Below are 21,501 nucleotides of genomic sequence, written 5' to 3'. Positions count from 1 at the left end.
GGACAGAATCCGGTGCCCTGACCAGGACTAGAACCCGGTGTGCTGGCGCCGCAAGGCGGAGGATTAGCCTAGTGAGCCGCGGCGCCGGCAAACACACCCCGGCTTTTCCTGCAACTTCCTACAACAGAATCCCCTACAGTGTTCCTCAAGAGTGTGCCCAGGACAATGGGGTTCCACAGACAGGTGTAGGAGGCGCTGGAGTAACAGCCGTCCACCACTAGGTTTCTCATCGCCGTTCGTGTTGTAATCCAGATACTTTCGCTTCACTTGTCTCAGTTTTCTCTGGTGCTGGGCAGCCGGCCTCTTTGATTTTCTGAGCTTTCCTTTCTTCTGGTGGCTCTAGGAATAAGAGCCCCCAGCCATTCACAGTGTCAGACACGGAGATGGGGGGAGACTCAGCGGTTAGAGAGGGTGCCAGGCTGGCCCGAACTCTTGTCCAGGCCTTGGCCTTGTGGGCAGGTGGGAGGTCAAGGCTGTCTTACAGAGGAGCACGTTGATTGCTTGGCCAGGGAGAGTGGAGAATCCTGGTGGGGAAGGCGTGGCTCACTGGAGTCTTCACAGGTGGGATGGTGGCATCCTGGACGACTTCTTTTCCTCCAGGATTTTCCCAAAGAGCTTGGCTGCCTCCAGGGCACAGCCCCAGTGGATGGTGAGCCCATAGCCACCATGGCCATAGTTGTGGATGACCTGGGAGGAACAAGAGAGAAGGTGGCCAGGTTTGGGGGGGACGGCGGGAAGTCCTCCTACCCTTGGGAGCTCCCCAAAGAGTCCTGGGCAAAGCCAGGCATCAGCTGAGCCTCTCTCAGTGCCTGGTAGGCTGGTGAGGGCCCCCGGGAACTGAGCAAGGGGGCTGGGCCCTGGGATGGAGGCCCGCGCCCCAGACTCGTCTCCTCGGCTCAGGAAACGGACCTGCCTTCAACACACAGCTCAGGGAGCGGAGAATCTGGAACAGAGGTCAGAGGTCTCCTCCGCGTCAGGGTGTCCCAAATCCCCGTCTTCCTCCCCATCCCACTGTGGACTAACGAGCACCTGTGTGCAGAGACAGCCTGCCACCCGCCACGGAGGCCGGCAAAACAGGGGCCTGAAATGGGGTGGGGGGTTTCTGTGTGATGTGGGGGTGCATCCTGGGGACACAGGCAAGGCCCCTGCACCTCCCTCAAAGCTAAAGCCACCAGCAAGGAATTCAACTCCAGATTTAACCCTCCCATCCACACACACATGATGCCTCTATACACACATGAATCCTACATACACACACAACCCTCTACCCACATACACAACCCTGCTACACACAGGTGTCTACACAGATGGCCTCTACATACACATATCCACACCCTCTACACACACACACACATGATCCCCTGTACACACACGGCCCCTCCACCTATACATATATAACTCTCGCCATGCCCACACCACCCTCCTGTCTTCTACATGCACATGGTATCTCCATATACCATACACACACACACACACACACACACACACACACGTAACCCCTCTCCACATATACACACACACACAATCTTCCATTTGTACACATAACCCCTCTATATATTTGGGACCTTAAAAAGTTCATGGAAATCTAGGTCATCTTTTAAAAAAATTCAATTTCCTTAAGTCTTATTGAGAGGCAGGAGGAGAGACAGACAGACAGCTCCCAGCTGCTGGTTCACTCTCCAGATGCCTACAACAGCTGGGACTGGGGCAGGCCAAAGCCGGGAACCAGGAACTCAACCCAGGTCTCCCACGTGGGTGGGAGAGGCCCAAGAACTTGAGCCGTCAGCTGTGGCCTCCCCGGTGCACACAGGCAGGAGGCTGGAATCAGGAGCAGAGCCGAGACTCGAACCCAGGCTTCGAGACATGGGGTGCAGGCATCCCAGGCAGCATCTTCACTGCTAGGCCAAACGCACGCCCTTGCGTGTCTTTAATTGTGAAGTCCATGGCCTTTTGGAAGCACGCTCATATACACACACACAGCCCCAGACACACACACATGCACACACACACACACACACGCACGCGGTCCATCTGGGGTGAAGGAAGAGATGGCTTTGGCAGGGGGGTTGCGTCTCTGGTGGGAGCCGAGGTACCACCTACCCACATCTGCTCCCTCAGCCCAGGACAACTCCCAGGGCTTCAGTAAACTCGGTTCCTACCCCCTGAGAGGGGACATGAGTAAGGACCCCAAAATGGACATCCTAGGAACCAGCTCTTGAATCAAGTTCAAATCCCATCTCAGCCCCACCTTCACGAGGGCTCTGACATGGAGAGGGACTTCAGCTCCCAGGTTTCCAGAGTCTTTATGTGAGGTTCAGGGGACTGTCCCCTCCCCACGGAGCTGCAGAGGAGACCCAGCAGGTCACCATGGCATGGGTTTGCCGCACTGTCCGGCATCAAGGGGCTGCTCAACAGGCACCCACATTCCTCCCACTCAACCACAGACTTAAGCAAACCAGGGCACTGCGCTCTCTGGAACCCTGAGCAGGTCTCTCACCACCCTCGTGCCTCAGTCTCCCCATCTACAGAGGAGGCAGTGTTTGCCGCCACTGGCCGCCTGCCAGGGAGGCTCTGTGGAGCCTGAAACCAGACACGACCATGCCCCGGACAGGACAGAGAACTCCTGGGTGTTGGGAAGAGCATTGCTTTCCTCACTGGCAGCGCATACCTCTGTCTTTGAAGGCCCAGCACTGAGCTGTTCTCTTCCGAGCCGGATCTGTGGCCGGACTGGCCGGAAGCCAGTCCATTCTCCAACAATTCTTGCATCCTGCAAGACAAAGCATTGGCCATGTCTTTCCTGCTGCCATTTTTAGGTGGTGAGGAGCTTGATTTTAAAGTCTCGTCACCATTAGCAACTCCAGCATCACCACACTCACCTTGATTAATCACCACTACACCAGGTTTATCAGCCTCCGCCATCGTTATCACTGCCACTCACACCCATCAGCTATAGCACCTGTATCAACAGCACCGTCAGTCCCAGCTCCATATTACGACAACTTAAGTGTGCATTTGTTTTATTTATTTGAAAGACAGAGAGCAAGCTCCCAACTGCTGCCTCACTCTCTAAATGCCCATCATAGCTAAGACTGGCCAGGATGAATCCTGGAGTCAGGAACTTCACGCAGGTCTCCCACGTATGTGGCATGGACCCTATAACACGGGGTGTCAAGTGCTGCACCCCAGGGTGTACATTTGCAGGAAGCTGGAATGGGGCGTGGAGCTAGAACGCACACCTTGGTACGCCAGTGTGGACCAGAGCATCCAGTCTGGCAGCTTAACAACAAAGATATTCACCCACCTCCACAGTCACCACATGTCACCATCACTATCACCATTCTCAGCATTGTCACCGCCATCCACCCAACCACCACTTCTGCCCTCACCTTCATCACACTCACTACCATCATCGCTGCTCCCGGACAAATGGGAGCCCCAAGATGTCCACCATGAGTGGTTTTGTGAAGAAAGACGACATCTTCCCAGGAGGGAGCGACTCAGCTGAGCAAAGACAGGTTTCTTTGGCCCATTGCAATGCTTTCTTGCACACTGTGGAGTTCTGGTGTATTTCATGGTCCCTTGCTGGATCAGTCTGCCCTGAGTCCTCCAGCGGTGGTGTCGCCCCCGTCTTCGAATGTTCTCATGAACCAGCTGCCAGGACCCTGGTCGGAGGCTCTGGCACCCCCCCACCCCTTACCTTCAGCGTGGGCTCCAGGCTGCAGCAGCCCTTCCAAATGGTGTTGTGGTCATCGGTGCTGTTTCCCTCACTCCAGTTCCCCATCTGGAAGATGCCTCCAAGAGTAACCGCATGGACCCTGGACAAGAAGCAGGAGGGTGTGAAGCATGAAGGAACATTAAGGCTTTGAGGTGAATGAAGGTAGCCCTGTGCTCACCATCTCAACTATTGGCCACCACCATCAACACTGCCATCCTTGCCAGCACCGCTAACATCACCACCAACACCATCATCTCCATCAACAATGTCACCTTCACCACCAACACCATCATCTCCATCAACACCTTCACCACCAACACCACCATCTCCATCAACACCATCACCACCAACACCATCATCTCCATCAACACCATCAACACCTACACCATCATCTCCATCACCACCATCACCACCAACACCATCATCTCCATCAACAATGTCACCTTCACCACCAACACCATCATCTCCATCAACAATGTCACCTTCACCACCAACACCATCATCTCCATCAACACCTTCACCACCAACACCATCATCTCCATCAACAATGTCACCTTCACCACCAACACCATCATCTCCATCAACAATGTCACCTTCATCACCAACACCATCATCTCCATCAACACCTTCACCACCAACACCATCATCTCCATCAACACCATCACCACCAACACCATCATCTCCATCAACACCATCACCACCAACACCATCATCTCCATCAACAATGTCACCTTCACCACCAACACCAACACCATCACCACCAACACCATCATCTCCATCAACAATGTCACCTTCACCATTGCCTTCACTGCTACCATTACTATGTCATGGACCTCATTCAGCACACCACCCCAGCACCACTACACCATTAACGTCACCATGGAGGTGTCGGTGCAGCCCCACCACTGGCATTGCCTTCGGGATAATCACCTCTGCCACACTGTTAACATCCCTACGAGTGTCGTCTCCATCAGCACCTGCTACCAGCCCCACCGTATCCATCTGTTTGGTGAGACTACAACCAATTACTTGAGGCTGGGTGCTTTCTAAGTGAAGAGGTTTCTTTGATGCATGGTGCTGGTGGCTGAAATGTCCGAACAGCATGGTGCGATTATCCTGGAGAGGGCCCCTTTGACAGGAGTCACCAGTGGTGGAGAAGCAGAAAAGGAAGTGGCCACAGGCAGAAGTGAGTGCAGGAGCATGAAAACAAGAAACCAGGGGACCAGGGTGTGGGTGGGGGTAGGCTGAGTCTCTGTATAACAGCCCACTGCATTGGGAACTGGTCCCTTCCTACCAGACTGGGTCCACTCCAACAAGAACACATGCATCCTTCATGAGGGCCACAGGGCCCTCCCTATCTCTTAAAAATTCCACCATCTCACTGGGGACCATCGCACACTTGGGGGATAAGCCACATCCAAACTGTAGCACCTGCTGTCACCCACACCCCTCCATCACCAGCACTGTGTCCTCCACCCGGGACAGTACTGTCTCACCTACCACGGTTCCACTGGGAGCAGTATTGGCATCCCATCCGTGTCACCACCACCGCCAACACCGAGCTCCATCCCAGCCCCGTTCACATTGTTGCCATTTACATCACTTAGTGTCACCACCTTTGTCACATCCACTGCTTCGTCTCCAGCCTCCCCACTCCTGTCACTTAAAAGAATGTTCAAGACAGAGCCCAGTCAAGGCCACCGTGTCCTGCCTTCCTGGAGACGTAGTGGCCCAAAGTCACTTAAAAACACTGGAACAAGATGACAGCAGAGACTAAGCAAGGGGGCTGGGCAGGCAGCAGGGGCACAGAGAGAGTGTCAAGGTGTCCTTCCTCTGCCCTGGGAACAGTGCAGTTCTCACCCCGGGATGATGTACGGGGACTTGTAGATGCCGCTCTCTGGGTCGTGGGTGATAATGAAGTGCTTCACCCAGGGGGCATCCACCTGTTGATCGAGAACAGAAGAGTCTTGTCCAGGATGTTGGGTCACTGGGCCAGGCTGCCCTCACTCCCCTTCATGGCCAGGTGTTTGACCAGAGTGGCAAAGCCGAAGCCTAGGCCCTCTCATGACCCACTCTGGTCCACGCCTGCAACTGGCCACTTTTTTGTTGCAGGAAGAGCCGCCCTGAGTGGCAGCCCCCTTGCTCCCTGAAGCATTGCACAGCCTCACCCCCATGTCTGTAGAAACATCACCACACACACGTGTCAGGGCATATGCACACCTGCCCCTACACACCTATGACACAAGGGTACACCCATGCCCACAGGCAGACACGCACACACAGCCCCCACATACAATGAGAGGTGGTATGGAAAGGTGATTATGCATGTAGGCTCTGGAGCCAGGTTGCCTGAGTCCTAATCCCAATCCTTCCACTTACTACCGTGTGAACTTGTGCGCATGTTTCTTAATTCTTCTGTGTCTCAGTTTCCCGCTCTGTAAGACGGCAATGTTGATGTGAGAGTGCCCATCTCAAAGGGTTACGGTAAGGATTAAAGTAATGAACACAATCAAGCGCCCAGGCCAGGTCTGGCACCAGCGTTTGCTATTTATGACACTACAGGCACTCTTAACTCCCCCCCAACACAGGTACAGCCATCGCTAGCAAGAGGAAACCCTGATCAAGGGTGGGGGTTATTGGTCCTTCTTGTATCTTTAACGTGAATTTCCTGATGTCTGAAGGCTTCTGTCTTAGATGGTCCTGATTCATCCACTCTCTTCGGAAATTAGATGAGCACACAGAACAGTCTTCCCAAGCAAAGCCGGGGTCTCACCTGCCACTCACCTTAATGATCTGCCCCCGGCCGGGCTGCAGCAAGGGGTCTGGTTGCAGTGCTGAGGCCCATACCCCGGTGCAGTTGACAATCACATCGACACCTCCTCCTGCCACCTGACAGCAACCAATAGGGCAGGGGGATTGGGAATCCTGGTCCTTTCTGTCCCCTCCCTGCCCTCGCCTCTCCCGGTGCAGCTGTCTACTCTATGAACCAGCAGAGAGAGGGCTCGGTGAGGAATCAGACGCCTGGCTCCAAATCTCCACTCTGCCATTTACCCAATGTGTGACCCCAGAGATATCCCTTTACCTCTTGAGGCTTAGCTGCCTCTGTGATACAGTGGGGCTGCGGTGAGAACCCCATGTGAGCATGGATAGGAAAATGCATGGAAGAGAGTACGGTGGAGAGAGAAACCTGGGAGCCTCCCAAAAGATCTCAGACAGGAAGCAGAGCCGGTTCTCTGCCTTCTGGTTTCTTTAGATTTTCTTCTTGTGCCAGGACACTTGCAGAAGACACAGTGCAAGCCCTAGCTCTAGGTACAGGAGACTTGATGACTCAGGGCTGGTGTGTCCTGGATACCCACACTCCCCGGCTGGGCTCCCGTGACCGCCGCTCCCCTCCCAGCCCTGGGTCAGACATGGACCCACACATTGCAATGCACTACTATTGTTCTTGGCTCAGCGTTTGCCACTGAGTCAGCCACGTATCTCAAGTGTCCATCAGGATCCAACCCAGAGTGGGGAGGTCCTCGTTATCTCACACTGGCTGCTACAGGGGCTGAGCGCCTTTCACGTGCTGAGCATTTTTGCAGGTGCCGGGACTGAAGGAATTCAGTGCCTGGTGCTGGGAGCTGCTATCAACATTATTCTTGGTGGAGGAGTTCCAGGAAAACTCAGCCCAGACCTCAGGAGGAAGCAGCCAAGCATCTGACTTTGACATTGGAATGTGGCTGATACTGGAAAAAGGCATCCAGCGCTCGCTCTCTCAGCCCTAAAACTCACCGAGATTCAGACTTAAATGAGCCCCAAATGGGCTACCATGAGCCTGCTGTTCCTGTGTCCCTGCCGCCCACATCAAGGCAGAGACCCCCTTTCTCAGACTGCCCGAGTCCTTCTGGGATTAAGAAGAGGTTTAGAGTCTGGGACCATCTTCAGGGAACCCTAGGAGCCTGAGAAGGGGCCCCCAACCCCATAGCAGGAAGCAAAGCCCTCCCCTCTCCTCCTCCCCCTACCCTTTAACCCTGCAGCTCACCTCATCAAAGGATTCCACCTTGCGCTGGAAGAGTTTCACTCCCCTCTCGGTTAACCTGGAGGACGAGACACATCGAAAAGCCCAGTGTTGGGCTCTCTGTGCCATCCGTGCAGGAGGGTGGCATGTGGACCATTCCCAAAGAACCTTCTAGGGACGGGAGTCCACCAGCGGCTCCTCGAGGAAACGGCTGTGTCCCCAGTCAGGTCACTGGCACCTTGCTGGACCACTGCTCCACAAAGGTTCCTTGGAGAACCTGAGGTGGTCGCAGCCCCTCATTGGGCAGATGGGGATGGGAAAAGAGCTTTGCTGAGGGTCGTGTGGTGAGTCACTGATGGCTCTGGGATGCAAACCCAGGCCTCTGCCGGCTCCCAGCATCTCCTGTGACCCCCATGTGGCTTTGTAACATCTAAGGGTAGGCCGGCACTGTGGCTCACTAGGCTAATCCTCTGCCTTGCGGCGCCGGCACACCGGGTTCTAGTCCCGGTCAGGGCGCCGGATTCTATCCCGGTTGCTCCTCTTCCAGGCCAGCTCTCTGCTGTGGCCAGAGAGTGCAGTGGAGGATGGCCCAAGTACTTGGGCCCTGCACCCCATGGGAGACCAGGAGAAGTACCTGGTTCCTGCCATCGGATCAGCGCGGTGCGCTGGCCACAGTGCGCCGGCCGTGGCGGCCATTGGAGGGTGAACCAAGGGCAAAGGAAGACCTTTCTCTCTGTCTCTCTCTCTCACTGTCCACTCTGCCTGTCAGAAAAAAAAAAATCTAAGGGCATCAGATGTGAAGCAGAGGAGGCAAGAATGGATTAAAGCCAAGTGCTGGCCAGCGCCGTGGCTCACTAGGCTAATGCTCCACCTGTGGCGCTGGTACTCCAGGTTCTAGTCCCGGTTGGGGAGCCAGATTCTGTCCCGGTTGCTCCTCTTCCAGTCCGGCTCTCTGCTGTGGCCCAGGAGTGCAGTGGAGGATGGCCCAAGTCCTTGGGCCCTGCACCCGCATGGGAGACCAGGAGGAAGCACCTGGCTCCTGGCTTCGGATTGGTGCAGCGTGCCGGCCATAGCGGCCATTTGTGGGGGTGAACCAATGGAAGAAAGACCTTTCTCTCTGTCTCTCTCACTGTCTAACTCTACCTGTCAAAAAAAAAAAAAAAAGCCGAATGTTCCCTTTCCAGAAGCAGAGCACACGGAGTGAGGTACCCTGGGGACGCCTCTTCCCTTTAAATATCCCTGTGGGGAATACTTTTCCTTTTAGAAATATAGTGGAAACATCAAAAGATCAGAAAATGAGCCATATGCGTGTTGGTGTATTACCTTAGAATGATTTATCTACATAATTTCCCCAGGAGAGAACAAGTGAGTGTGATCTTTCCTGGGGGAGGCTAGGCAGGAGCCGTGAGTATCTCAAGGTTAGGGGAATTAACCCTATATGGCACAGTGGTTCCCAAACCTGGGTGGTAATTAGAATCACCCGTGGGGTTCCTTAAATACAGTTCTCAGGGGCTGGCACTGTGGCACAGTGGGTTAAGCCACTGCTTGAGATGCTGGCATCCCATTTCAGAGTACCAGTTTGAATCCTGGCTGCTTAACCTCGATCCAGCTCCCTGCTAATGCACCTGGGGAAGCAGTAGAAGATGGCTCAAGTCCATGGGTCCCTGCCACCCACATGGGAGACCTGGATGGAGTTCCTGGCTCCTGGTTTTAGCCTGGACCAGCCTTGGCCATTTTGACCATTTGGGGAGTGAATGAGCAGATGAAAGATCTCTTTCTCTCTCTCTCTCTCTCTCTCTCTTTCTCTCTGTCTCTCTCTCTCTCTCTCCTCTCTGTTGCTCTGCCTTTCAAATAAATGTTTAAAAAAGAGAGAATAGAGACAGGTGTTGTGGCATAGTGGGTAAAGTTGCTGCCTGCAATGCTGGCATTCCATATGGACGCTGGTTTGAGTCCCAGCTGCTTCACTTTCAATCCAGCTCCATTCTAATGGCCTGAGAAATGCAGAAGAAAATGGCCCAAGTCCTTGGGCCCCTGCCACCCACATGGAAGACGTGGAAGAAGCTCCTGGCTCCTGGCTTCAGCCTGGCCCAGCGCTGGCCATTACAGCCATCTGGGGAGTGAACCAGTAGGTAGAAGATTCATTCTCTCTGTTTGTCTGTCTGTCTGTCTGTTTTCCTTTCCCTAACTCTGACTTTCAAAACAAATAAATAAATCTTTTTAAAAAGAGAGAGAATATATGCAATTTTCCTCAATATAAATGCATTTGAATATAAATATAAGCACATCTTTCAGGGTTGTGTTTGCTAATTTGGGACACTATCAGATCCCTATTAATAAGAGAGGAACATCCATTAGCACCTGTATTACTTAACACTGTTCTGGAGGAACTAACCAAAGTAGTTAGGAGAGAGAGAGAGAGAGAGAGAGAGTCAGTTATATTATGCTAATGACCGAACTGTATTTATAAACCTTGAGGGAATCCATTTACAACTATTGCATAAAGATTAGGGACTGAGCGGGGTTGCTAAGAGATCTCCAATGTGGAAAGCTGCCCAGGTGGTTCTCATGCCCAGTCAGGTGCAGGAACTCCATTCCTAGAGTAGCGGTCAGGACCAAGGATAGTTCCCGTCTAATCTACAGGTTTTCTTCAACTTTGGGATTGGCCCAGACAGCAAGGAATCCCATGAACAGTCTTCTACTCTACCTTTGCCCCGGGAGATGCCCATCTCACACCAAAGCTTAAACACTCACCTTTTAGTCAGCCACTGCAGGTAGCTCCTCCCATCCAGAATCAAGCTTGTATTGAACCAGCCATAGCTACAGTCATGCAGGCAAAAGGTGGGAATCAAGGTCAGAATCAGAGCTGTCAATCGGAGGGCTGTCAATTAAAGGAAGGTGCAGTGGGCTCCCAAAGGGGAGGGCCAGGACCACGGGGTGAAGTTCAAGGGCAAGCATGATTTTCAGTTCAACACAAGGACAAAAGTGTCCATCAGTCAAAGTCATCCCTGATACTGGGGTATGTGAACGGAGATCAGATGTGCCTTGGTGGAGGAGGTCCAGGACGGGGTGGGGTGAGGAGAGGACCAGAGAGGCGTCAGGGTAGAGAGGAGAGGCGTTTGCAGTCACACAGATGGGGTTGGAATCCTAGTTGGGTCACTTGGCTGTGTGATCTTGGGAAGTCACTGAGCCTCTCTGAAGCTCACTTCCTCCTCCACCAAACAAGACATAAATGGAGCTTCTGAGCCTGAGAACTGGGATTCCACACTCTCTTCCCCTCCAGTTTGAGTGGGGTCTCATTGGACAGAAACCAGGAGACCAGGGGATAAGATGGGCAACTTGCTGCCTTCTGGACCATTCTGCCCGTGTCGTGGGGCCTCAGCTCCTTTCCCCAAGATGAAACTTACCTGTAACCGGGGAACATGTCCAGCTCTCTGAGTGTCAGCTTCCGAAACCCCAGAACTGTGTCCTTCCAGGAAGGGTCCTGAAGAAGATGAGAGAGGGGGTCACCGGAGTGGCTGGGGGTCCCTGGTGATGATGAAAGCTCGCATAATCTTCAGAATAAGCCATTGAATTGGATATCATTCTTATCCGTATTTCACAGGTGGGCCAATTAAGGCACACGGAGTTAAGACTAAGGTCACACAGGGGATAAATAGCGGAGTTGAGATCTGAAGCCACACAATGGGGCTCCAGTGCTGTTCTTAACCACTGCATAGGTGGACCTCACAAAGTTCAAGGAACATGAAATTCTAAAAGAAGGTTATTTTGTTGCATGTGTTTTTTGGAAACACACACATGCGAGAGGTCTACAAAAAACTCCATGGGGTGGGGTGGGCATTTGTGTCATAGTTAAGATGCCACTTGGGACACCCATCCCATAGCATAGTGTGTGTGTTGGAGTCCTGGCTCCACTCCCAAGTCCAGGTTTCTGCTAATGTGCATCACAGCTCAAGCAGCTGGGTCCCTGCTACCCAGGGCAGGCATTTGGGCAGAGAATTATTGGGTAGGAGATCTCTCTCTCACTCTGTGTGTGTGTGTGTGTGTGTCCCTCTCTCCCCCCACTGCACGAGTACCTAGCTCTGGATCCTAAGTCCAGCTTTCTTCCAGCACAGACCTGGGGTGGCTCAAGCAGTTAGCTCCTTGCCACCCATGTAGGAGACCTGGATTGAGTTCCTGGCTCCTAGCTTTGGCCCTTCCATGTCATTGCCAGCACCCGGAGAATGAACCAGCCAATGGCAGGTTTGCCTGTCTTTCTGTCTTCCTCTATGCTTCTGAAATAATTAAATTTTTAAAAAGTGTCCATGAGAGATGCACATCATAAAAAGCTATGCATGGATTTCACGTTTTTCTGCATCCAAATAAATGTGTCTTTTCACTGACTTTTCCATGAGTGTTTGGAGGTTCTCCTGCATTTAAGGTGAGAGTGAGACCAAGGCTGTGACAGGGCAAAGATCAGAAATGAGGGGAGGGGCAACACTGAGCATCACCAAGAGGTCAGATAAAGGCAGCAGGACACAGGGACAGACACCTGGCTGGAGGCCCAGGCCTTCCCCTTACAGACTGGATTCTCCGAGACTCGGTGTTCTCGTCTGGGTCATGGAGTCGCTCATCACCCTTGGTCGTAGGGAAGGCAGCAGATAAGGTCGAGAAAGCCCTGAGTGTAGCGCTAAAGACTGAGCAAACCTTGAGAGGTGGCACGGGTCCCAGCCAGAGGTTCATCTTCCTCCCCAGGCAGCCCTGGCACATCCCCCCAGTTCTGTCCCTCTGAGCACACCGAGCACCACGTGGTCAACAGAGGGCCTGGGTTCGAATCTCGGCTTTGCTACCTAAGAGCCCTGTGACTGGGACCGGTGCTGTGGCATAGTAGGTTAAGCATCTGCCTGCAGCGCCAGTTCAAGTCCCGGCTGCTCCACTTCCAATCCAGCTCTCTGCTGTGGCCTGGGAAAGTAGTGGAAGATGGCCCAAGTGTTTGGGCCCCTGCACGCATGTGGGAGACCCGGAAGAAGTTCTTGGCTCCTGGCTTTGGATCAGCCCAGCTCTGGCTGTTGCAGCCATGTGGGGAGTGAACAAGTAGATGGAAGACTCTCTCTCTCTCTCTCTCTCTCTCTCTCTCCCTCCCTTCCTCCCTCCCTCTCTGTAACTCCACCTTTCAAGCAAATAAATAAATCTTTTAAAAAAGCTCTGTGACCTTAGTCAAGTTATCCTTTCTCTGAGCCTGTGTTCTCCTGTGTAAAATGAGGATAAAGACAGTGCTTCCGGTAAGGGCAAGAATCAAGTGCGTCTCCAGCTGTAGTCAGCAAAGGGCTCGGCGCATAATAAGTGCTTCAGCCATCTTTGCTGTGAGGGTTTTAGTACCTCTTGGTGACATGTAAAACCTTTTGAGTTCACCCCTGCAGAGTACACGTTTTCCCCAAAGCCAATCAAAGCCCAGTTCTCCATTATCACAAGAGTCGCTGGTCTCAGCCAATTGAATCACAACATTTGAAACCAAAAAATAGCTTTTTCAAGGCACAACCAACCAGAATGCAAAGCAAACCTGTTTTGAACCCAGGGATCTGTTGTCTACGAGACTCAAAGGACTCGCCAGGCTCAGGGGCCCCACCCTGGTCTGTGGTCCAGGCTCTGCCTCCCCGGTCACTCAACCAACTCTCCCAGCCAAGAACCCTCGCTCACCGGAACAGCTTTGCGAAAGAGGTTGTAGCCCGAGATTAGGGCCAGGCCCATCTTTTCAGCGCTGGGAGAATGGATGTGGCTCAGGAGGTGGTTAAAAGTCTGCCGGCTCCAGTCCCTGGAAAGGTCACCGACTTCTGGTTACCTGATGCTCTGAACTGGGCACAGACCTCCCGAGGCCAGCACACGTGGGCCGTGTGACCCCACATCTAGAAGCCCACAGGCCCACTGCCTCCAGGACTTGCCAATATCAGTCGGATACAGAAGTGGGGACAGCAGGAGCTCCTCCCCCACCATTTGAAAGGGACCTCCAGGTTGGTACCGCATGGCCGATGAGTTTCCATGAAAACTTTGACCTGGCTTTGGGGGCTGTGAGCCACACAGTTGGGTCAGGCTCTGGGCAGTGCCTCTGGCAAACACCGCTGGCAGACATCAGCTTGCCGTCCTCAAATGCTGTTCGCCTCCCTCTAGGGGCACAGCTCAGCTTCACAGCCCAGACTCCCTCACAGTTAGGCAGAACTGTGTGGCTGTGTTCTGGCCGATAGACACCTAGAGTCACCGAGAGATAGGAGTGGAAGGCAACAGGGCACAGGGTCAGACAACCAGGATGGAGGCCCTGGCCTCACCACCTGCAGCCTTGGATTCCCTGAGTCTCAGTTTTCTCATCTGTGTTATGGAGTCAGTCCATTCTCTGCACACGTGATTCTGTGTGCGCCTCTGGTAGTCACTGCCTGGTGAGAATGGTGACCTTGGCACGCACAGAGAGGGAGACACGGAAGGAGCCCGGCCCGCTGGTTAGGAACGTTGGTTTTGGAATTTACGGGAGTGAAAAATAAAAATTTTGTTTGAGCCATTATCCATGGAGGGGCTCCTTTGCTGACGCAGCGGGCAGTCTCTACACTGACGTAAGGACCTTTGCGACTTCTGTGACCAATCGGGCATCCATCTGCCCACTGGGACAATGTCCAGACTCACCAATGGGTCTGGTGTGGCCATCCAGCCCACGTCAGGAAGAACCTAACTTCAGGCACCCTCGCAGGGGCTTCACATTTACTGGTATTTCTTTGTGCCTTGCTGTCTTGTTCTGCTCATGGGAATCCTGACGGGAGGCGGCCCCTCTGCAGGCTCGGCCCCACGCTCCCCCAACCCCAGGCTGCCCTGTGGGACCCTCACTCACGCCTCCTGTGGGTTGCTGGGGTCAGAGAGGTAGGGCTGCCAGAGGCCAGCAGCCACATCGGTGTTGGTGAGCGGGGTGAAGCGGTCTGCGTAGATCGTCATGTCCAGAGGCTGCAGGGCCGAGTGGTAGAGCTCATGGATGCAGAGGGCGGTGGACAAGCCAATGACGCCTGCGCCAATCACCACCACACGCATCAGGCTGGCCTGAGGGGAGGAAGGGTTAAGGCACGTGACCGTCATCATCATACCCATCCTTGTCACCGCCATCGCCAGCATCTACTGAATGCTTAGAAAGCACAGATCCCACCAAGACCTTTTGACCCTCGATTCTCCAAAGATCCCAGATGGCAAAGAAGATTATTCCCATTTTGTGAATGGAAACATTGAGGTGTGGAGAGGAAGTGCCAATTGCCCGAGGTCCCGCAGTTGGTAAGCAAAGCAGCTTTCCTTGGGGGCAGGGGTGTGTGTCCCTGTACCCACTGTTCCCCGGGAATATGCAAATCCCAGCAGAGCACTTGGCTGAGCAGTACAGTGGTTAGGACAATGGGCTCTGGCTTCGGCTCTCAGCTCTCTCTGATTAATAGTTAACCACCCGTTAACTATTAACCATGGGCAAGACACTTCGTGAATTTCAATGTCCAGGAATTCCTTCCTCAAAGGCCCCATAACCAGATGTCAAATGCAGAAAACTTAACCAGGCTCCCAGTGCCAAAGAAATGACAGGCAGACATCTGTAGGGCACCTGCCGTGCACCGGCCCCAGCGCTAAGGGCCGCATCATTCCACCGCCGTCTCCCAACACTCTCCGGGGGCAGGGGCTGTACTCTTGGCCCTCTTTGACAGACGAAGAAGCTGAAGCTCAGAGTGGTGAAGTGACTTACCTGAGGTCACACAGCTAGCAAGCGTTGTTGTAAACATGACACCCATTTATCACACACGTGCTAAGTGCGGGGCTGGCACGTCTGAACCAGCTCCGGGCCCCAGTACTCCGTCTTCCTGCACAGAACTCAGCCTGTCTGCCCTGGGAAGCTGGGCTGGCTGGGGCCTTTCAACATCTACAAGGCCTGGCAGCTTTTGACCTTGAAGCAGCTTTTGACCTTGAAGTTGCTCTGTCCCGCACAGCCAACAATATTCTGCCGGCTCCTGCTGAGACGGAACAAGAGGCCAAATTCAACTCTCTCTCCTCTTCACTCCAGCTCTCCTCCCACACGCCCTGGCTCCTGGCAACTGGGGCCTGTGGCCCTGGACGGTAGGACGTTCTCAACGTGGCCTAATTCTGTAAAGAGGGGAACAGTTTCAGCCTGCAAGAGCTGGACTCTGTCGGGGTTTTGGGAGCCAAGTCAGAGATACAAGCAACCAATAGAAAGGTGTCGATCCCCCAGGCCAGAGCCTGGGCATGGGGACTTGGGGGCACAGGGAGACCCCACCAGGGGCCCCCACTTCCACCCTTCCCTCCTCCTCCATGCTGTGCCTCAGGAGACCTAACCTGTACAAGAGAAGTAACCCCAATCCCAAGGGGACCTCCTGAAAATCAAACGACAAGGCTGGTGATGGCTCCTGGTTCAGGGCCTGGCACACAGTGGGCCCTCAGTACCTAGTTGCCTCCTGCTGTTCTCCAGCACCTTAAAAATTACATTGGAGGGGCCAGTGCTGTGGCGCAGTGGGTTAACACCCTGGCTTGAAGTGCCGGCATCCCATATGGGCATCGGTTCTAGTCCCGGCTGCTCCTCTTCCAATCCAGCTCTCTGCTATGGCCTGGGAAAGCAGTGGGAGAGGGCCCAAGTCCTTGGGGCCCTGCTCCCATGTGGGAGACCTGGAGGAAGCTCCTGACTCCTGGCTTCAGATCTGCGCAGCTCCGGCCATTGCGGCTGTGGGGAGCAACTCGGACTATACTGTTACTGGAATTAAGACTTATTCTATGCATCTGCTCTCCCACAATGTGGCGCTGGGAGAGGAGCGTACAGCTTCTACCCAGCTGCCTCTCACCAACTTGACAAGCTGCAGAAGCCGCTCCTGATTGGAGGAGAGCGGCGCGCTCGGCGTGTGGGTAGCAGAGTTGGGATTGGTGGAAGAGGACTATAAAGGAGGAGAGAGACAACATGCACCAGGAACATCTAAGGGGAACATCTATCTGAAGGAACACCTGTGCAGCCCCCGAGAGAGCCGGCCAGCGGTGTGCCGCTCCCCCGCGTAAGTGGGGAATGTGGCAGGGGGAACCGCCCTTCCACGGAGGTGGAAGGGATGGTAGCCAACCCGGGAAGAACCAGCAGCAAACCCGGGAAGGGCCGAGCAGATGAAAGAACAGCGCAGGGTCCTGTGTCGTTCCTCCACGAAGACGGGGAGCGACATAATGGTGCCGTGACTCGGATAGGAAACCTAGGCAGGGTTTAGTGTCGTTTCCCCACGAAGACGGGGAGCGACAGCGGCCATCTGGGGAGTGAACCAGCGGATGGAAGACCCCCCCACCCCGCCCCGTGTAACTCTGACTTTCAAATAAACAAATCTTTAAAAAAAATTGCATTGGAAAACCACAGCAGGCAGACAGAAGGAGAGAAGAGAAAGAGAGTGAGACTTGGCTCCACACCTGGCTGGCTGTGTGACCTTGGCCACGCTGCTTCCCCTCTCTGGGCCTTCTAACTGCCTCTGTGTAATTTTCAGAACTGACCGCTTTTGTACCTTGACAACAAGAAGACAGAGGAGCAAAGGGCTTTCTTGGGTTCTACCAGTTCCCCATAAGGAATTCCAGAGTTGACGTGGCATGGGACAGCCGAGGCTGAGGGCCAGACACACTCGGGTTCACAGTCTAGCTCCAGCACCCAACAGCTGTGCGCCCCTGACCAAGTCACTTAACCTGTCTGAGCAAGGGCGACAATCTCCCCAGTTTGCCCAGGGCCAACGGAGTTCTGAGGATGCAGACTTTCCATGCTGAATCCAGGAGGGACCCAGGCAAACCAAGAGGAGTTGGTCAACCGGAATTGAGCCTCAATTTCCCATGTAAGGGCAAACAAAACTCCCCACGTCATTGTCTCCCCAGCAGAACATCAGCGCCTGGAGAGCGAGGACCTTGGTCTTATCTGTCGCTCTCTCTTCAGGGCCTGGAATAGTGAGACACACAGCAGAAACTTCGTGAACTAATGGATGGATAAATGGCTGCTGGGTGATGGGAGGACAGAGGGATGCTGGATGGATGGTGGGTGGGTGATGGATGGGAGAACAGAGGGAGGATGGATGGGTGATGGATGAGTGGATGGTGGGTGGGTGATGGATGGGAGGATGGGTGATGGATGGGAGGATGGGTGGTGGATGGGTGGGTGGAGGGATGATGGATGGGTGAGTGCATGATAGAAGGGTGGATGGATGAGTGGGTGGATGGACGAATGGAGTTCTTATGAGAATCAAAAAATATACACTTGTACAGTACTTGGGTGCTCACAAAAGACAGCTGTGAGGAGCACAGTCCCCACATAAGAGGCTGAGGCTCACAGAGGCACGTTCAGTCAAAGTTAGAGGAGGAATTGGGGTGTGAACCCAGGTCTCCTTTTTCCAGGGCTCATGCCTGCTTTTCCATCCTCACAACACCTAAAAAATCAGCAAAGCTGGGGCCGGTGTTGTGGCACAGCAGGTTACGACTCCAGCCTGCTATGCCAGCATCCCATATGGGTACCAGTTCGAGTCCAGGCTGCTCCACTTCTGATCCAGCTCTCTGCTATGTCCTGGGAAAGCAGTAGAAGATGGCCCAAGTCCTTGGGCCCCTGCACACACATGGGAGACCCAGAAGAAGCTCCTGGCTCCTGGCTTCAGATGGGCTCAACTCCAGCTGTTGCAGCCATTTGGGGAGTGAACCAGCGGGTGGAAGACCTCTCTCTCTTGTCTCTCCCTCTGTCTGTAACTCTGCCTCTCGATAAAATAAATAAATAAATAAATAAATAAATAAATAAATCTTAAAACAAGAAAAGGGAAAATTGGGGGTCCCAAGTCAATTATTATTGGAAAGCCCCCCCAAAGACACACACTGTACAAATCAAAGTTGATACTGATGATATCAGCTGTGCCTGATTTCCCTAGAGTGCAATAGAAATCCATGAGTTACTTATTGGAAGCAGAATCCAGGAGTTACTTATGTAAGACGCGAGGGCACCAGCCTCAGCTACCATCACTTGTGTGCATGTGGGCGCTGAACTTTGGGACTCACGTGCCCAGCGCTCGGCTCTGCAGTCAGCTGTTTTCTTGCTGCGTCTGTTTTTTCTGTTGGTTTTGCAGTTCACCTCTGTTTTGTGCTGTCACTTCAACCAAACACTCAGAACACACATCCAAGAAGACACAGACAGCTGGGGTGAGCACACCGAGCTGTGTGTGTGCAATCACAGTGCCTATGCCAGCCTGGGGCAGGAAGGAAACACAGTGTGGTCTCTGCCTCCTGAAGATGCCATCCCCTTAGTCCTCTCGCTGCTGGAGGAGGTGGGGCTGTAGTACCTGCACCCTACAGACAGGGATGGAGATTTGAGGAGGAGGCCGCTCAACTCAGGGTCACATCGCCAGCATGGGACAATGCCTGGCTCTGGACCCTAAAAATATTTATATGCAGGCAGACAGCAACAAATTGGCACTTGATAGTTTCCGTTGTCTTTTGTTCTGTGTCCATTTGCCTAAACACAAATCCCTTTGTCTCCTGAAGAGTAATTTGTGCCTTTGATTGCTGCGTGCTCATAGCAGGTATAGCACTTTAGAGAACAGTACCGGCTCTCCCGGCTGTGCCCCACAACTACTTCTTATGAAGCCGATGCCTTCAGTTTATCTTTTATTTTATTTTAAGGGTTATTTTTACTTATTTGAAAGGCAGGGTGACACAGGGAGAGAGGGAAAGGTGATGGATGGGATAGAAGAGAGCTCTTCTATCCACCGGTTTGCTCCCCAAATGGTGGCAACCTCCAGCCACAGCTGGGAGCCTAGAGCTCCATCTGGGTCTCCCACATGGGTGGCAGGGGCCCAAGGACTGGGACCATTTTCTACTGCCTTCCCAGGAACATTAGCTGGAAGCTGGATTGGAAGAAGAGCAGGTGGGATGTGAACCACTACTCTGATATGGGATGCCAGCTGAACCCACTGTGCCACGACACTGGCCCCCAGTGTATCCTTTAAATGGAACAGAGTATGTGTGGGCATTTGGTTTAGCAGTTACACTGACGCTTGGGATGTCTCATCCCCACATCTTAGTGCTGCGTTCGAGTTCTGACTCTGCTTCTGATCCCAGCTTCTGACTAAGGAAGGCAGCAGATGGTGGCTCAAGTGGCTGAGTCCTGGGAGACCAAGGTTGAGTCCCTGGCTGCCAGCTTTGGCCTGGCCTTAAAAATGAACAGAACAGGGGCAGGCACCGTGGCGCAGTAGGTTAACCCTCCGCCTGCAGTGCCAGCATCCCATATGGTCGCCAGTTCTTGTCCTGGCTGCTCCTCTTCCAACCCAGCTCTCTGCTGTAGCCTGGAAAAGCAGTGGAGGATGGCCCAAGTCCTTGGGCCCCTGCACCTGCATGGGAGACCAGGAAGAGGCACCTGGCTCCTGGCTTCGGATAGGCGCAGCTCTGGCCATTGCAGTCATTTGGGGAGTAAACAAACAGAAGACATTTCTCTCTGTTTCTCCCTCTCACTGTCTGTAACTCTACCTCTCAAATAAATAAATAAAATCTTCTAAAAATATATTTTAGAGCCAGCCTAGCGGCGCCGGCACACCAGGTTCTAGTCCCGGTTGGGGCACCGGATTCTGTCCCAGTTACCCCTCTTCCAGGCCAGCTCTCTGCTGTGGCCCGGAAAGGCAGTGGAGGATGGTCCAAGTGCTTGGGCCCTGCACCCTATGGGAGACCAGGAGAAGCACCTGGCTCCTGCCATATATATATGAACAGAACAGAGGCTGAAAAGTTTGAGAACCAGGCTGCCCAGTCTCCCTCCCAAAAAGAGTACTAACAACAATAATAACTGCTATTGACTGAGTGCCTGCTGTGTGCCCAGTGCTATGCTAAGTATTTCCCATTCATCACCTCTTTCAACACAGTTGTCCTCAGCATCTGTGGAACATTGGTTCCTGTGGGTACTAAAATCTTGCTCCAGTCCCACCCATAAAATGGTGGAGTATTTGCATAGCATCTACCCACATCCTCTCACAGTTTTTAATTCATCGCTAGAGGATTTATAAAAATACCAAACACGATGTAAATGCTATGGAAGTAGTGGTTATACTGTATTGTTCAGAAAATAATACCAAGGGGAAAAAGTGTACAAGTTCAGGACAGATGCAACTACTTGAAATATTTTTAACCCCGGATGCAAAATGTGCAGATACAAATGGCCTACAGGACTCCAATTCACCCTGTAAGAGGTGAGCTATGACCCCATGTTCCAGATGAAGCAACTGAGGATTGGAGAGATGCAATCACTCACCTGCTGGCCCTGTTTGCCTCCAGGGCTGGAGAGAGCCTCCTCTCTCTGCAAGTCCACCCAGGTCTCTGTCACCTGCCCTGATGTGCCAGTGCCTTGGAGGACACTGGCTCCTGCCTTCCACCCCCAGCCTGAAGGTGCACCTGCCACTCACCGGCTGTGCCTAGCTTCTGCAGAAAGGAGGTGGCTGCCGGAGCACGGGGTCCTGTATCTTGACAGAGCCTCAGCTTCTGGGAGCCGATTGCCTGCCAGCCGGGACCGAGACCGGAGGGCAGGGTCAAAGTATGGAGCCGGGCAGAGCCCGAGGGGTGGGGCTCTGCTTAGCACTGCACTGGACCCAGGCAGCTGGGAGACCTCTCCCCCTGCTGGCTGCCGGCCCCTGACGAGTTGCCTGACTTTTCTGGCTGATCCCAAACCCCTGTGGACAGGCTGGGGGGAGGCAGGGGAAGAGGGAGGGGCGGGTGTTCTTGGAGGGCTGATGAGCACAGGGAGATCTGTCTCCCGGGCCAGCTGGAG

The 21,501-nt window shown here is 53.5% G+C and overlaps 1 protein-coding gene across 1 annotated transcript; it reads right to left on the bottom strand.

The window, feature by feature from the left end:
• Window positions 1–219: 219 nt before the first annotated feature.
• On the bottom strand, window positions 220–21,239 carry DAO (D-amino acid oxidase; the record flags this gene model as incomplete). The annotated part of the gene is given in 11 exon segments (NM_001082189.1): window positions 220–687; window positions 2,669–2,767; window positions 3,698–3,815; window positions 5,576–5,658; window positions 6,500–6,604; window positions 7,740–7,794; window positions 10,467–10,532; window positions 11,120–11,196; window positions 13,389–13,503; window positions 14,563–14,765; window positions 21,140–21,239. Coding segments are annotated over 10 exon segments (1,044 nt in total). The 3' UTR covers window positions 220–555.
• Window positions 21,240–21,501: the final 262 nt, after the last annotated feature.

The sequence above is a fragment of the Oryctolagus cuniculus genome, chromosome 21 (genome assembly GCF_051225735.1).
Source record: "Oryctolagus cuniculus isolate XC-2025 breed Fujian yellow rabbit chromosome 21, ASM5122573v1, whole genome shotgun sequence".
Taxonomy (NCBI): Eukaryota; Metazoa; Chordata; class Mammalia; order Lagomorpha; family Leporidae; genus Oryctolagus; species Oryctolagus cuniculus.
This window is presented reverse-complemented; position numbering and strand designations above follow the sequence as displayed.